Source organism: Convolutriloba macropyga, chromosome 4, assembly GCF_964194025.1.
Source record: "Convolutriloba macropyga chromosome 4, txConMacr16.3, whole genome shotgun sequence".
Lineage (NCBI taxonomy): Eukaryota > Metazoa > Xenacoelomorpha > Acoela > Convolutidae > Convolutriloba > Convolutriloba macropyga.
In genome coordinates this window covers 550,488-569,238 of record NC_134471.1, presented here as the reverse complement: position 1 = coordinate 569,238, position 18,751 = coordinate 550,488, and the positions used below count along the sequence as shown (strand labels likewise).

The following is an 18,751-nucleotide window of genomic DNA, read 5'->3' as shown; positions in this document are numbered from 1 at the left end:
TTTCATTGTCCAGGATATGTCATCCCACTACAAAAATAACGACAAGTACAGGCAAAAACTAAAAAATTTGCACGAAAAATTATGCACGAAAACGATGTCCCCCCAATCAATTAAATATTAAGCTGATCACTAAAAACAATGAAAGTCTTCGTTCGCATTTTTTGCAGGTGAAAACATTTGTAAATCAAATGACGCCCATTATTGTGATACTGTGAAAAGAAAACAAAAACCTACAAAAAAGGGGCAAATATGCAAAAATCACGAAAATTGGTTTTATGAAAACTAGTTGTTCCAAGAAGAAAGACCATTTGAGGAAAAGAAACCGTTTTGAAGAGCAAATTGTATTTCAATAGATAAATGATGTGAATTGTATATAGAGATGCTTAGCTACAATTTAACAGAAATAAAATTGGCAGATCTCAAAAATCTATCTCTTTTTTTTTTAAAAACAAATATTTTCAAAACTCATAGCCAACAAAAAATTTCGACTAAAAGAGTAGACAGTTTGTCTTGCAACTACTCGGAAAACTGATTGCGACTATTATTAATGAGACTAAATCATAAGACTATAAAATAACATTAAAAACAAGCCGAACTAATAAGTTTCACAAACAACTTTACGAAACCACAGTTTTTAAGCCATTAAATTTATAAGATAATAACCCCGAGAATATAACATCTTTATATGCGTCTCCTTTGATCATAACAACGTCTTTTTTGTAAAACGACTATCACAAAATGAAAACAAAAAATCACAAACTCTGAAAAGTATCTAAACTTCACAAAATTCTTCTGAAACAAATTGTCTAAGCCCTGAAGACATCATTTAAAACGTTTAAACAACAAAATAATTATTGTTTGATTGAACAAAACAATAAAAAGAGCTCTAAATAATGAGCCTAATATACGAAAATGATACACCATAGTAAAATACGAAAAAAAACGCAAACCAGAAAAAAAGGGAGAAGTTGAAGAATACTATTACTTTTTTTTTAGAAATTTAAATCGAAAGTCAAAACAACCATAAGCTATTTACCGATATCAGCGATTAAGTTCATTTGTTTATCTATAGTTGGCCACTGAGACCATTAATTACACAATATTTGGCATATGACAACAAAAAATTACATTAAAAAAAGGGCAAAAATAAAAAACTACCAATTTCTGCAAGAGAACGGTGTCACAGACCTTCAAACCATATGTTATTAAAACAAAATATATGTTCAGTTTCAAATGTTTTAAAGCTTTTTTCAGTTAGATTGTCAAATAATGTGACAATTTACAAAAGAAACAAAAACAACAATAAAAATGGGCAATTATGCATAATAATCAGAAAACTTTGTATGAAAACTCGTAGTACCAAAAGCAAGAAAATCTTCTGTTAAAACAATCGGCCAAAAAAATTAATTTGTATTCTACAGTGAGGAAAGGTTGACCTGTACTTACTGAGAATAAGCAAAATGTTGACTAAAATAATATAAAAAATTGACAAGTTCAAAAAATCAGAGAAATTTCCGTAAAACAAATACAATCAATAACATAAGAGACATTAGGTAACAACCGAATGAATATAAAAGGTTCACTTGCACCTTTTGAGGAAGAAATTGAGATCTTTGAGCGGTTAAACTTAAAAATCAGACTTCCAAAAGAATAACAATTGAAGGCAAAAGACAAGAATTCGGTTAAATTTTACTAAACCCTTTGGGTCTCCGGAAACAAACTGTGTCTACATTCGGCCTCAAATTTACGTAAATTGGAGCTGTCATTAACGGAGCCGAGAATGCAAAATTTTGTCAGTTATTAACATTAAAGAAACGATAGCTAAATATTTTGAAAAAAGGCAGCATCAAAATAAAAACCAAAAAGTCTCTGATTCTAAGAATCCATGATAATCTCTCCCTGATTTTGTCGCGCGCCCAGCAAACCAACCAAGTGTTCTAAGTTTCTGCGATTTAGACCAATTGTTGAGTGAAATTCTTCAAATATTAAAAAAAAAAAACGATGCATTTTGTATAATTATCGAGTTAAATCTGCAAAAAACGGCAACGTTTTAATTCCAGAAGACTTTCATACGGCGCCTAGTTGCAACTAGTGCTCTTTCTGAGATTAGGGAGTCTGTGTTAAGGTTTCTAGGTCACTAAGTCTGGCAAACTTTAACAAAGTGGACCAAAAAAAGCATATTTTGTGCCATTTTTGATGAAAAACGCTTGAATTTTGAAAATTTTATCAAAAATTTTAGCCAAAAAAAACTTCAAACAATTCAGCAACGCTCTTCTATCTCTAACGGTAACAACAACACTTTGCCGTTAAAAATTTTAACTTATTTTGAATTATATTAGCGAAACTGTGCCAAATTTTATCAAAAATTACTGAAAATGTGAACAAAAACAGTCGAATGTTCACAAAACTTTAAACCTCCATAACTCCTTGTAAAACACGGAAATCAAAAAAATCTTTTTAATTCCGTATTCTAAGCTGGACGGGCTTTTTAATGATACCACTCACAATTCTCTACGATATATATATATATATATATATATATATATATATATATATATATATATATATATATCGATCGGCCAAATTTGACTGAACAAAAAAAACCCAGTTGAGTATATAGTTCCTCCCTCCCCACTAAAGTGGGGGTCGGAACAAAAAAACTAAATTAATTACGTTTCCGGAATTGAGAACATTTGGAAACACAACGCTTTTCAAACTTACACCTCAAATGGAAACTTTGCTTTTAGAACATCCCAACTTTTAATAAACGCATGAATCGCCAAAGTGACAAAATAGGCTTCAAGAAAGTTAGCAAATAAAGCCATTGAGCTAAGACTTCGCACAATCAATACATTGCATACTTGACTAAGACCTATCCTAATCTGATAACAACTTCGGAGTTATTCTATAAAAACTTAAGATAATAAACACATAGTTGTCATAATGCCAGCGAATAGCTGCGATTGCTTCGTAGACCTGCAGTATCAAAAAAGATCATCATAAAGGACCAAAGAGAAATTTCAGATTATTTTTCACAAATTGCTGAGATGTCAAATTTTGATTTAGAATAAATTGTATAACTTATCTTTTGTTTCACTCACAGTCCTCAATTAAACTGCAATTTGAGCGACATGCTTAGTTGACCTTGTTATTCATTAAAGTAATCAGAAGGCATTTCGAAAAAGAGGAGTAATTTTTGAGATTGAGATATGTTTCGTGTGATAACAAACTTATACCCAAATGAACGAAATACTGACACTACGCTAACAATTCAGGAACAATCGCATGAATGAACGCATACAAAGCAGCATTGAAGTAAGCGTGAAATGACGTGACCGAAGCAAAATCTCGAGAACAAATTAAAACACACCCGGTAGATTGCCGGAAAATAGCCGCCGTTGATTCCAATAAGCATGATTGGGATTGAACGAATAGAATATATTGAAAAAAAAAAAGATTTTTGTACAAAAATATTTTTTAAGTCCGATTTATTTTGATGGCATTTCGTAGTTGAACATACTTCTGTTTCTTAGAGAGAGGCTACAGGGGCTACTATCAACACCAATAAGCATTAGAGGTGGTAACTAAGACTTATAGGAACGACGTTCAAATAGCGGGCATCTAAAATTGGGCTTTATGGGTTTATCCCGTTTCTATTTCTGACTTCAATTTTTTATACCGACTCTGTTCATTTTGAATTGCTTTGCTTAGCAACTGATGTTCAAATTCACTTTTAGCAGAATGAGAGAAGAGAGAAACTAGCCTAGAGAAGTCAAAAAGATTTCACGCAAAATGTCGAAAAAGCGGCAAAATGGTAAAGCGAAAAAAAGTTTGACGAAGTAAAAAAAAGCGCAATAATAGCCGTCTGAGAAGATGAGGGCGGCTATTAAAAACAAAAACAAAATTGCTGGAGTGAACCGCTCCAAACAATTCTCCCAGAATAAATTGTCAGGACTACAAAATCTTATTTGGCGGAATTGTGAGTATGTTGAAACAGTCTGTGTCACACACATACCCACTAGCCCCGCTGATAGATTTCTAGGTACAGCCCAACAACATTCAGCACCAATTCCTACAAACCATACGGACTCGAAGGCCGTTTGCAGGGCAATAACGAATGTGTGGTTGATGTTGGGGGAACATTGAGTACGGTCACCTTAGTTTCTATTCACTCTACAGCTTGACCAAACGCATTAGGGTGATCATTCATTTACAAATATGGTAGCTCTTTAATCAGGTCCTTAGATACAAAACTGAAGGAAAAGGAAATTTATCAGCTCGTACAAATACATACAACATAATTAGTTAGGATTTCGTTAGATAGATAGACCAGCCCAAAAACTTGGCCAGATAACAGAACAAACAATGAATTGACATTTGGTAGAGAAATTTTTAGAGTCCTTTACCGGAGTTTTCTGTTCTTGACCTCCAAGTTGTCGTTTTGAGCCAGTTTTCTGCAGCAACAAATTTATTTTCCGCAGCAACAAAAACAAAAATGCAGCAGTGAACCGCTCCAAATAATTCTCCAAGGAGAATAAATTGTCAAGACTACAAAATCTTATTTGGCAGAATTGTGAGTATGTTGAAACAGTCTGTGTCACACACATACCCACAAGCCCCGCTGATAGATTTCTAGGTGCAGCCCAACAACATTCAGCATTAGTTCCTACAAACCATACAGACTTGACAGCCGTTTGCGGGGCAATAACGAGCATGTAGTTGATATTGGGGGAACATTCCGTACGGTCACTTCAGTTCTATTCACTCTGCCGTTTGACCAAAAGCAATAGGGTCATCCGTGCTCGAAAATGGGAACAAATTCTGGGAACGAAAACTGACATCGCGTAGCCAATACGTTATTTGCTTTGCGGCCCATAGAAGTTAACCAACATTTTGAGCATGATTTTATGAACCGATCTTTGACCTGTGGCGGTTAAGTGTCATCAATAAGGCTTTTATCACTATATTAAACGTAAAGAAACGTTGATAGCGGCGACATCCAACAAATCCCATCTCTTTAAACATCCGACATAGTTTCGGACGATGCTAATTGATGTCTAAATATAAATAGAACAGTGAAATCAAACGCGTTGCCTTCACATGCCTACTTTGTTCACAAATTTCAGTTATACAACATAGATCACCAAAGTGATTGTTCTTTGTGCTACCAAATGTACCAGGCATCGATACAAATAACTCAATAACTTAACGTAGGTCTCTGACTCACTAACTCAAATAATAGTACTTTTGAAAAGAAGTTTGAATTACTTATTTTATTTACAAATATGATAGCTCTCTAATCAGGTCCTTAGATACAAAACTAAAGGAAAAGAAAATTTATCAGCACATACAAAAATACATATAACATAATTAGTTAGGATTTCGTTAGATAGATAGACCAGCCCTAAAACTTGACCAAACTTGATAGCACAACAAACAATGAATTGACATTTGGTATAGAGACCCAATTTCATTTTGTCAACAAAAAGCGGGCTAACATTATACAAACAATTTCTAGACTAACAAACTATATACAATCAGGAGATTGAAATTAGCATATAGCAACCTTCGTGATTAAGGCACACCGAAAAGGTACAAAAGTAAATTTAGCTCATCATCGTCAGCTAACACTATTAGTCATTCATTTAGCATACGAACGGATAGGAGTGAAATGTTGACTTTTCACAGTATCGCCTTAGTAGCTGACACCGAACTCTCTCGTTAAAATGTGCTGAATAAATCGCCGGTTGAAAATGATGACAATGAATGTGGCTAACCCACAGCTAGCTGCCTGAGAGAGATAAGCAGCGAGGGGTCCAAAATTGTCGAAGAGTTGAGTCACTGCAAGTGGTCCCAGAGCTCTGGCGAATGAGCCTCCGGCTGTGAGGATACCTTGCAGAAATCCCTAAAACAACCAATCATTAATATACTCACTAACCTTTTCATTTTCCATTCCTCTCTTCGATTTTCCGATTATACTAATACTGACTTAAAAATAATAATGCTGACTTTTATATTGGTAAGAGCAAGGAAACAACGTAAATCAAAAGAAGCAATCAGTCTATAGTTAAAGGTAAACAAGCAGACATGAATTGATGGAAAACTTCTGCAATCCAGCCAATCCAGTCTAATGACACAATTTATCATCGTACAATCTAAACAGATCTTTTCTCAAGAATATGATTCTCAGATATAAGACCCCAACAGTTTCCATTTGTATACTGTCGCTACTTAAGTTCAGCGGCTTAAAATTGTGACCGCAGTTCAATGTCATGCACGAGACATAAAAGAGGCCACGGACGTAGGAAAATCAAAAATAACCGGAAAAAATCCTGAACAGCAAATCGACATCACCTAAAAATTCAAAGATAAATTAACGAAGATAAAACACTAAAAACAGAAGTCAAATTGCCTCATGTGGAAAAAAACAGTTGCAAAAACTGAAAATTTGTTAACCGCAAACGCCAAGTTTCAACCTTGAACCGCAAACACGAAGTTCCAACTTTTAACAGCAAAAACCAAATTCTCTAGTTTAATGGTAGTTTGAAAAAAATCACATCGCAAACCTAATAGTAATTTCGCTCCATTTACTACTCCAACTTGACTGGAATCACCACTCTAATTTGACTTCTCACGGACATTAAAAAGTTTAAAAAAGTATACAATCTTAAAACATAACCAACTAAACGTCGGAAGAATTGCTCTCGAAGACTAGTGGGAGCTCTAATCAATTGCAGCTTGCTTCAGTCGGGGGGGGGGGGGGGGGAGGGAGGGGGAGCCTAAAGTAAAAAATGGCACCAGTTTCGGCGCACTTTTTATTTGACTTTTAGTATTAAATTGCCGCCAATTGAATTCAGCTGCTTGAAATTGTGATTGAGATAATTTTAGATCACGCGAAACGCAAAAAGTCAAGGGCGTAAAAGTCACTCGAAAAGTCATTGTCAAGCGAAAATTTTGCATAAAAAAGACACACGTTTACAATAATTGCTATGAACTTCGTTCAAGAGCAATTAAAAAAAGACAAAGCACCAATACAATCCAAATCTTCGGATTGTATTGGTGTATTCCTATACAGTGGGTAGAACAACATTAGCACTCACTTCCTACCTAATATTGAAAAATTGTTTTCACGCCAGTTTGTTAGAAAGAGGACAAAATTTTTTCTTCAGTTCTAAAATTTTGAAAATAGTCTTACCATTTCTTTAACAGACGTCAATAGTTATATAGGTCAGCACTGTTTTTCACAAGAAAATTTGTTTGGTTGTCTTGAAATCAGAAGTGATAGTATGAGAAAGCTGAAATTGGAAATATAATTTAAGGCTGAGAAGTAAATATTCTATTTACTAATAAGAAACCAGTTTTCAAAGAAATTCAAACCAGTGCGATAGAAAGAAAATATCAGGATTTGTTGACCCGTCTATCCAGTTTTGATCAATTATTTAGCAAAAGGCGGGTTGGAACATTATATGCGACCCCACATTACCGATCCGCTTTAATTCTCCTAAAGGTTATCAAAACGCATCTATCTCAGTGATGAAATTCATTAGTAGAATTATATAAATTATAGAAGACTCGTTTTGACAAGTGATGTTTTGACACCGTTCTCGAATTAATTTCCAACTACCCCGCAAACAGAATTAAATCCGATTGGCAATGATTTCCCCAGAAGTCATAGAAATTATGCAGCAATAAAAAGATTAATTAATTCTCACTTGAGGGAAAGGGCCGACGATTTTGGAGAAGAGGGTGGCTACAAGTACTACTGCACCCGCGTAGCCCATACAATTAAAGACGGCAGAGATTATGAACTGGAAGAGGTATATCTGGTGAACACTGTGACACCACGAGTACTTGGTACTATCACAGCCATGTCTCTCATCTGGGGACTCTGTTGTGCTGCTGTTCACATCTATCAACAACAACATCTTTCTCTACATTGACATCGGAACAGCTGCAACTGAGAGCCACGACTTTCAATCCTTCTATTTTATACGCTGTGTACGAACATGTTCATCGTCTTATAACGATCAAAAGCTAGTTCCCCGCCATTCCAAATACGCTTTCAACACCGAAAAGAGGGAAAAATTGTCCAATCTCATGGTGAAAAATACTCGTGTAGTATTTCTGAAAAGACTCGATTCTCAATTTCGTTATAAATTCAGAAAGGAAAGAAAACTAAACCAAAGTTAACAACGAAATGCTGGGCTACGACCAAAAGTGGTCTCAAAATTCTGCCTAATTTGCTCTAAAATTATTGTTGCTAATCAGAGATGGCAAATGACAAAATTTGACAAACCATAAGCACCGTTTGACAAACCAAATTTTTAAAAAAGCACCGTTTAAAAGCACTTTGAGCATATTGACCGAAGAAAACTATCCTAGAGTTGTCAAAAAAGATTTCACGCAAAATGTTAAACAAGCAGGGACTTACGGTAAAGAGAAACAAGTTCTTATTTGACGATAGAAAAAAAATTAAAAACAGAGCCAGCAGTGCCGAAAAATATCTGCCGTTGACGCGCTTGATTCAAATCGGTATTGAAACAGAAAAAGAAAAAAAATAAAAGACAAATTGACCGATTTTCTGTTTTTTTTTCAGTGTCAACACTGTTCTAATTTGGCGTGCAGTTTCAGTTGAATTCTAAAACTATACTTAATTCAGCTTCAAAACTGAAAGCTAATAAGCTTATTACCAATGTTAGCTAGTATTCACCACATTGCGTAATTCAACACGTGACAGAATTTAGAATCCATTCACTTTAAATGCTATAATTTGTGATATCAAAAAGCTGAAATCCATTAAAAATGGCCAATAAAAATTTTTCAGTAAACTATCAAACCCTAGAGGAGGTTTCCTGGCTCCTTGTGCTAGAGAAACAATGATAATTAAAAAAAATTGACAAATGTTTTTACCAACAAAATGGTAAAAATCGTAATGTTTAAAACTTAAAACCATTCCAATACCACTAGAAGCTATAAGTCAACCTATTGTCAAACCCTAGAGGAGGCTCCGTAAAACTCGTAAAAATGACCTTTTAACCTTGAATTACGTCCCTCCCACTAGCTTCACCACTCTAAGCACTAGAGGGACAACTAAACACGGCTAAAGATCTCTAATGAAACTTGATGCCCACAGAACTTTACCCTTTTATCCCGTTTTGAAAGCTACGTCATGAAAAAAGGTGTGAAAACATCTTACAAAAATAAAAAAAAACAAAGCAGGACAAGTCCTGAAGTACAATCCAAAGAATTGAATAGGCTTTGACCTGACAAAAATAAATGGTGTTAATTGTCCAATGTGAACAATTAGTTTGACACAATTGAGATCAAGCATTTTTTCTACAAGAACAGAAAAAAATCAAGCAAGAATAAAAAATCGGATCTACTTTTGAATACATGGTCAAAATCAAAAAACGACTTCAACGAATTCATGCCACTAATCAAATACCCTTGTCTCTCATTAGCAGCAGATGAAACATTAATGATGACGTTATTAATGAGGTTCAGTGACACGACAGCAATAAGTTCAATAAATACTTGCAAAATCTAAAATGCACTAAGTTTTTTTTCAGAAACGGGCAGCGTATAAGTCAAAGAAAGCAATAGCTATGAATTGAATAGGTTTTCAACAAAAAGAAAAGCTTTTTTAGAAACTAACGAAAAGGGGTCAATAATGAGACAAAGATATAATAACGTCAACAAAACTCGCAAAATTCAAAAATTCTATATTTCTTGAAAACAATTTATGTCAAAGCCATAGAGGGCATAAGCTTTGAACAGAAACAATTCAATCGACTAAAATAACACCTATTAGCAAACTATAAGGCCTGTTATAATTGAGAATAAACGATGAAAACAAAATTACAAAAGTTCAACGAAACCTAAAAAATTAACACAATTTTTGAGGATAAAGTGGTGTCAAATTCATGAAAACTAATAAGCTATTAACTCGGACCATTATTTAGGTTATTTTGAGCCTCATTATCAACCAATGAGACCTGTCATTGATGATACTAAGTGATAAGACAACAGAAATAACTTCTGAACGTGAGCAAAATCAAATATTCCTTAATGTTTTTGATAAAAAAGTTTTCAGGTCATAAAAAGTTTCAGCTTCCCCCTTGATGAATTCTAGCAATTTCACTTAGGCGCAATTAGAACACATATGTATTAAACTAAAAGCACTAGAGTAAAAAAACTTTGAAAACAGAAGTCAAACTGACGCACGTGAAAAAATACTTCCTCTCAAAAACCGAAAATATCTTCAAACACCAATTTCTGACTCCACTTTAAAGGTAGTTTGAAAAAAATAACGGCTTAAACCTACTCTAATTTTCGCTCCCTTTAGTACTTCAAAGTAACTAAAATTACTGACGTGAAAAAGCCGAAAAAAGCGTGAACAGATCTTAAAAAAAAGATAACACACCAATGCAATCCAAATCCTTTGGATTGTAAAAAGACAGAGCACCAATACAATCCAATTTTTGGATTGTAAAAAAAGGAGAGCGCCTAAATAATAGCCGTTGAGAGGCTGACGGCGGCTGTTAATATAGGACCACTATAATAGCCGCCCGAGAAGATGAGGACGGCTATTAACAACTATGTCAAATGATAGACAATACACAAGCACTTAGACATTTTCTGTCAGACAATTTCTGCTAGTGTTTCTTTTTCATCAGTGGAAATCCCTGTACTTCACGCCAAAAAGTTAATAGCAAAAAGCAGAACTGAAGAAAAATCACAAAATGGTTGCAATTAATTCAGTTAAAATTAAATCAATTAATTCAGTAAAAGCTGTCCTATCTATATCTATCACTGACGTGTCTCCATTTAATAACAGGCCAAATAGAAAAATATGAACAATTAAGAAACCTAAAGCGAAAAGCACAGAAGACGAAATAGGCAAAAAATGAAAGATGTTTACGTTTAAATTGGAACTCTACTTAAAAGTATCAAGCGCTAAATTAGTTTTGCCATTTAATAAATCGTCAACCCTTTCTTCAAAAAGCTGAAACACAACTAGTTTGCTCTTCGAGGTATTCCAAAAAAATCTGTTTAAGAGTTCAAAATTTGTCTGTAAAAAAACAAATGTTTAAAAGTACATCTTACAAGTTGCTATCGAAGCAACCTATTTCATGTGTATTTACAGTTATATCAAGCAACTCCTCTCTTATTGCCTTATAAAGGGCTGTTTTGTAAGAAGAACAATTACCTGGATAGTAAACTTTGGGGTGGTCTGGACTGTATGGCAACACTCCCAGGAAAGATATTGTGAGGAGGACCATTGCACAGATCAACACGTAGCGCTCTTTGAACCTAAAACCAGTTGAAACTATTCAATTTTTATCTTCATAAAACGAGTTCGCAACAATTGCGGAATATAAACATTCTGCCTGTATGAATACTGACACATTTCGGGGGCAAGTCAGGCCCTCAAAAAAATTCCACATTTCATTATAAAAATCAATTGAAATCAATGAAATCAGATACGTCCGATAAATTTCCGAATAGGCAGCGTTTTGTTTCATCAACAATTTTTCAGAAGTTTTATCAATTTAGTCATTCAATGCCAAAAAAGTGTGGCAAGTATAATCAATAAAATTTTTGAAACATCCGCTGAGAAAAATAGCATGCAATATGCAGACAAAATACCCATACATCGCAAAATTAAGCCTCCTCAGCAGTTTCAGTGATAATTAGACCAGAATCTGTACTAGTTCATCCCGTTTGAATTCATTTGAATTGAAACAACCGAATAAAAATTGGTTGTAAAAGAAGCTTTATGAGTTTATCAAGTTTAATGTTTTCTTTCAGTGAAAACTAGAGTGAGACTAGTCTAGGAATGTCGAAAAGGTTTCACTCAAAATGTCCAAAAATCGGCAAAACGAGTAAAGAGAAAAATTCTCGTTGAGCGAAAGTTCTTGAACAGCTCTCGACAGCTCCTGGACAACAATTTAAACAATATTCCTTGAATGAACAAAAACTAGACTAAAAATGACTCGGAATTGATTCGGAAAAGCATTTAGACTGATCAAAACGCGCGAAAAAGCAGAAGTAAACAGAAGCGAACTGAAGTAAAATTGCCGCACATGAACAAAAATGCATAATCGAGATATTCTTATTAAACAACCATTTTCTCGCTCTAATTTAGAACTAGAGAGCAAAAATTTCACGACAAAAACCACTCAATAATGCTCCACTTCCTGTTTCGGCGTACTCCAATTTGACTTTAAAAATCACGAAAAAAAGAACAGATATTTAAAAACATAGCAGGACAAGTCCTGACGTACAATTCAAAGAATTTTCATTGACTAAACAGAAAACTGGACCAAGAACGGACTATGAATGGATTGTGAAAACCATTTAGAAAAAAATTCGATCCAAAAAATCGAAAAAACTGTAAAAATCAAAGTGAAATTGCCGCATGTGAACAAAAAACCACTAGCGAGAAAGCGAATTTTTGTTCAAACACCGTTTTCTCACTACTATAAAATTAGAGTGATAAAATTTCACGCCGCAAAACCACTCGCTTTTTCGCTCCACTTCCTGTTTCGGCGTGACCAAAATCTTTACCCCAATTTGACTTCAAAAATCATGAAAATGTGTGAACAGATCTTAAAAAAAATACAGCGCCCTAATACAATTCAAATTCTTTGAATTGTAAAAAACCACAGCCGAAAGTCTCCGGAATCGACTCGAAGTAGAGCATAAATACCTCCCTAACCAACCATAAGCTAAACTATTAAAACAATTTACTTAATTATACCAATCAATTTCAAACATCAAATGCAGGGAAAAATAGAAGGGAGAGCAAAGCCTGATCACATTTTTTTAAAATAAAAACTCTTCATAAAAACTCTAAAACATTAATGTGCAAAAGACTGTGAGATAAATAGTTTCTGTTAAAAAATGACTACCTCAATATAGAAAAACGATAAACGGTTCATTCTTTTGGCACTGGAAACGAAGATGAAAAGAACAACATGAATTGCAAATAATTACAAACATCTTCAACTACCCAAAATTACAATATTCTCTTCAATTTGATAGGCCTAAAAAAACGGTCGGAAAAACCTCTAAAACATCTGTTTGATCATTGAAAATTCAACGCAACATTGTAACACCCCCTCCCCCCAACAAAAAATTAATCACGCAAAAGTGGAATATAGTTCTATACGAACGATTGAACATGGAAAGACCGACCAGCACAAACAGACAGAAAACATTAAAAATGCACCAAATTTGGAATTAATTTGTTCAATTTTTGACCAAAAAACATACCAGGCAGTTTGCCGGAAAATAGCTGCCATTAATTCCCGCAACCCCGATTGGGATAGAAAGAACAGAAAAAAATGGAGAAAATAGATTAATGTAAATAGATAAAAACATTTTTCAATTGCGAACTATTTTGATTTCATTTTGTTGCTGGACATACTGCTGTCTCTTAATGAGAGGATACAGGGCCTAGTACCAATACCAATCAGCAAAAGATATGGTAACTAAGATTTAACATACCCGGCAGATTGCCGGAAAATAGCCGCCGTTGATTCCAATAAGCATGATTGGGATTGAAATAACATAAGATATTGAAAAAAAAAGATTTTTGGACAAAAACATTTTTTAAGTCCGATTTATTTTGATGGCATTTCGTAGTTGAACATACTTCTGTTTCTTAGAGAGAGGCTACATGGGCTACTATCAATAACAATAAGCATTAGAGAGAGGTAACTAATACTTATAGGACCGACGTTCAAATAGCGGGCATCTAACATTGGGCTTTATGGGTTTATCCCGTTTCTATTTCTGACTTCAATTTTTCATACTGACTCTGTTCATTTTGAATTGCTTTGCTGAGCAACTGATGTTCAAAATCACTTTTAGCAGAATGAGAGAAGAGAGAAACTAGCCTAGAGAAGTCAAAAAGATTTCACGCAAAATGTTGAAAAGGCGGCAAAATGAGGTAAAGCGAAACATTTTTTTATTCAACGAAGTAAAAAAAATAGGAGCGCTATAATAGCCGGCTGAGAAGATGAGGGCGGCTATTAATAAGAACAAACTTCAAGTACCGAGCATCTAAAACTGGGTTTTATGGGTTTATACCGTTTCGATTTTTGATTCCGTTTTTTTTATACAAATTCTGGTCATTTTGTATTGCTTTGCTGAGCAACTGCTGTTTTCAACCGCTATGAGTAGAACATTTGGTCGAAACATGTCCTGAATTACAATCCAAAAAATTGAATGGAAACCTGAAAACTCAATAGATCAACAGAAAAATTGGATAACACAAGCCAAAGGAAAATTCTTCTTACATAATTAGGGAATTATCGAAAAACAGAATTTGAACTAAAGAGTGGACTGTTGTTGAGGTAACGCGAGCCAAAAACCAAGGTACAAAAATTGCAGACAACCTAAAACTACAAAAAGCAAGAAATTCTTTGTAATAAAATCTAATTATATTCTTTGTTTGTATTATCGTAAAATATCTTGGGGTTGTTCTTGGAGTTATTATCTTCAAAAACATTTCATTGTTTTTTTCTAAACCCAGGCAGCAAAATACGTCCACAATTATGTGGCAGTTTGCATAAAAACATGTTGAAAAATTGCACTAAGAAATTCGGAGAAAAGAAATATATTTACAAAAATTTGAAACTAATTAATATCTTCTTTACGTTCGAAGACGCTATTTTTTCCGATACCAACAATTTCTCGCCAACGACTAAAAAATGGCCAGCCTTCCAGCTGCAATACAATTTCGGGTTATATGCGAGCCAAACAGGGCAAAAACTGATCAAAATCTAGAGAAAGTCAAAAATTATTTACAAAAAGCTGCTAACAAACTTTTAGATAAGAACTTCAAAATGGCTTCCATAGTGCTTAAATCTATTAAAAACAGCCTTAAGTTTGAAAACAATTAGCAAATTTGTGCTCTTAATATCCTCAATCTGGGTCAATAAAAATTATCCATTAACAAATATTCAACCTGAAAACTGTTTCATTGGTGACCCGGAAAAGCGAAAGTGAATATAGCACAATTAAAAGTTGCAAAAAATTATATCTAGTTCCCCAAAATCAATTCCGTACTGTTAAAGTCAATCCATTAACCCATTTTCAAGCCCTAAAATGTTTCACTGGACTATAAAAATGAGCAACAGAAAATGACAAATTTTCAAAAAAAAACTTTAAATTAGCAATAAATGCCTTCACTCTGGTATTAAAGTTGGTTAAATAACAGCAAGAGACAAAATACATTAGCATAAGAAGAAATTTGGTAGAGCATAATAGCCAGATAAACTATGCCCGACCTTTAAAATGACCACATTAACAAAAAATTTAAGAAAATTGACAAAATCTAGAAAATAAATTCATCATTAAGAGCTCCAAAACAACAAGAACTTACCTTTTCACCTTAACTTTAGTCCTTATGAGCATTTTCTCCGCTCCAGGCACATTATAGACTGCTAAAACCAACTACAGGCCGCTGAGCTTTACCTATTTATCCCATTTCGAAAGCTCACATTTTTAAGTCATGGAAAAAGGTGAAAACATCGTACAAAAAATAAAGAGCAACAATACAATACCAATTCTTTGGATTGCAAAAAAACAGCACAATATTAGCTGAGAAGAGGGCGGCTTTTAACAACTCAAAAACTAAAGCAATCAAATGAAAAGCTCACCAAAAATACTGGAATGAATGACTAGATTGGACCGAACAGCTCCCCAAATACAACAAAAACTCGAAACCTACGCGGCATATATATTGCCGAAAAGTAGCCGCCATTGATTCCCATAACCCCGATTGGGTTTGGAAGAACAGAAATTGATTGCTGTACAAATACATTTTGGAAGCGCGAACTATTTTGGATGTCAATTCGTAGTTAGACATACTCCTGTTTCTTAACCACCGGATTCAGGTGTTAGTATCCAAAAAAAAGCTTCAGAGAGATGGTATCTAATATTATAAAGACAAACATCAAGTAGCGGTTATCTAAAATTGGGCTTTATGGGTTTATCAATTCCTATTTAATTTTTTTGTCGATCTTGACTCTGTTGAATCTACATTATTTTGCTGAGCAGCTTTTCCTTGAAATCTGCTTCAACAGCACGAGAAACCCAGCCTAGACAAGTGAAAAAAATTTCACGCAAAATATGGAACAAGCTGTGAACAAAGGCAAAGCCAAACAAATTTTTGTTCTGTCCAACGAAGTAAAATATCAGGACAAGTCCTGGGTTACAATCCAAAGACCGGATTTAACTAAGGACTGACAGCAGCCCTGACAGGAACATCAAACTATGGTAAAACAAAGAATATGATCCAATATCTGCAAAACAAACTAAAAGCAAAATTTTTTCACAATTAAGAAACTTTGACACAACGCGTCCAGAGATTAAGTACACAACACCACCAGCTTGTGAAAAAAAGATAGACAATGCAGAAAGGGCAAAAAAGGAAATTCGGAAAAAATCAATCTTTTAGTGGCGTCAAAATAAGAATTAATAACAAAACACTTAATTCCTCAATCACAGCATAAACAACTTTAAAAAGCATAAAACCACCATTAGCAGTTCCGTTAGGTGAAAAGCAACGAAAAGAGCAAGAAATAAAGGCAAGATTCGAAAATTCGCCAAAACGTTTCATAAACAAATGATACCTAAGTCAATGAACGCGATTGTTAAAAGTTGAAGCCGATAAAATGACCACTATTACACCTCAATAAAAGGTCGATGAAAAATTGTGAGAAATTGACTTAAACACTTCTTTTCACGTGCGGTAATTGACTTCCTCTAAAACACATCTTCTAATATAGAAGTCACCGATCAAAAAACCAGAAAAATTCCAGAAATGACTCGAAGGTTCGTGTTTACCATAAATTAATTTCAGAAACACTCGATTTTTTTAAAATACAGCTACTAATTAAAACAAAAAAAAAAACGATTTGAAGAACTAAAGAAGTTGGCTTAGCCTCAAAAATTAATTGAACCAAAAAATTAATTCAATTAAATCTTCATATAAGACAAGAGCAAATAAAGCCAAAAATCTTTCTCATAAGTAAAAGGGAATATTAAAATGATCAGAGAAAAAAAGGCAAGCCATATTAGTCTTGCAAAATTTTCTAATTTTGGAGTAAAATAGAACTGCAAGAAACTGACAAAAACATACCCAGTTTCTCTATTTTCTTTCATATTTCTTAGTTTAAAAAAACCTGTTTGATAACAACAAAACTGTAGTCACATAAAAATCTTATCGAGCACAGAAATTCCTCAATCAACAATCAATGCAATAAAACAAAACAATGGCCGAAAAATAGCTAAAATAGCCCAATAACAGCAAAACAGCTGAAAAACTCCAAATCGGCTCAATTCAGCTTCTAAACAGAAAGCCATTAAGCTTAATACTAATGTCAGATAGCAATCCCTCTAATGGACTTTGATAACCTAATGTACGATGACCGGGCTTTATCGGGTTATCCCGTTTATTTTCATTTTGCTTTTTTAACAATGACCGTACTCACTACATTGCGTAATTCAATGAGTAAAAAAATTAAAGTCCATTTAGAGCAAACAGTGAGTGAGGTACGTCACGAGTCAAACGCGAAAATCTTGCCATTTGTAAAAACGAAAAACGTGATCAAAAGGTAAAGCGAATTAAAAAAACAGAAGAACAAGTCCTGACCTACAATTCAGAGAATTTTCAAAAACAAAAAACCTAGACCTAGAATGGACTATGACTGGATTGGGCAAAACCAATTATAAAAAAAAATTCATCAAAAAATTGAACCATGAGCCAGAAAGCAAATTTTTGTTCATCTACCGTTTTTTTTCACTCAAGAATTAGAATGAAAAAGTGCACGCTGCAAACTACTCGCTTTTTCGCTCTACTTCCTGTTTCGGCGTGACCAAACTCAATACTCCGATTTGGCTTCAAAAATCGAGAAAATGTGTGAACAGATCTTAAAACACAGCGCCCCAATACAATTCAAATTCTTTGAATTGTAAAAAACCACGATGTCCCCAATAATAGCCGCTATCGCTTCGCGGCTATTAAAAAACTAGTTTTCCAAAAAATGCAACAACCAATGGGAAACAAAGCGAACATCAGGATTTGTTCACCCGTCTATCCAGTTTCGACTAATTATTTAGCAAAAGGCGGGTTGGTACATTATATGCGACCCCACATGACCGATCCGCTTTGTTGAGATCACGAGGAAAATTATCCGTAACTTAATTCCAAATATAATCAAAACGCATCTCACATAAGAAAACTTATATAAATTATAGAAGACTTGTTTTGACTAGTAATGTTTTGACGCGGTTCCCGAATTAATTTTGGACTACCAAGCAGAATCCTATTGGCAATGATTTCTCCAGAAGTCAAAGAAATAAAGCAGCAAAAAAAGAAATTAATTCTCACTTGAGGGAAAAGCCGACGATTTTTGGAGAAGAGGGTGGTCACAAGTACAACTGCACCCGAGAGACCAAAAAAGCTGAAAATCAATGTCAAAATGCCGTATGTGAACAAAAAACCACTAGCAAGAAAGAAATTTGATTCAAACAAAAAAAACTAGAATGAACTATGAATGGACTGGGAAAATCAATTAAAAATCCAATCCAAAAAATCGAAAAAACAGTAATAACCGAAGTGAAACAAAAACCATTTACTGTTTCGGCGTGCCGGAAATTATCTCCTCAATTTGACTCCAAAAATCATGAAAATGTGTGAACAGATCTTAAAAAACATAGCCGGACGAAACGCCTC

At 34.2% G+C, this 18,751-nt stretch overlaps 1 protein-coding gene across 1 annotated transcript in view; it reads right to left on the bottom strand.

The window, feature by feature from the left end:
• Positions 1 to 5,242: 5,242 nt before the first annotated feature.
• Positions 5,243 to 18,751, bottom strand: part of LOC142337395 (major facilitator superfamily domain-containing protein 8-like) — a 322,585-nt gene continuing 309,076 nt past the window's right edge. The window contains exons 9-11 of the mRNA XM_075386563.1: positions 11,210 to 11,313; positions 7,713 to 7,909; positions 5,243 to 5,905 (exon numbers count right to left, since the gene is read on the bottom strand). Of these exons, the coding sequence (XP_075242678.1) occupies positions 5,696 to 5,905; positions 7,713 to 7,909; positions 11,210 to 11,313 (511 nt within the window). The 3' untranslated portion in view covers positions 5,243 to 5,695. The remainder of the gene's footprint in view (positions 5,906 to 7,712; positions 7,910 to 11,209; positions 11,314 to 18,751) is intronic.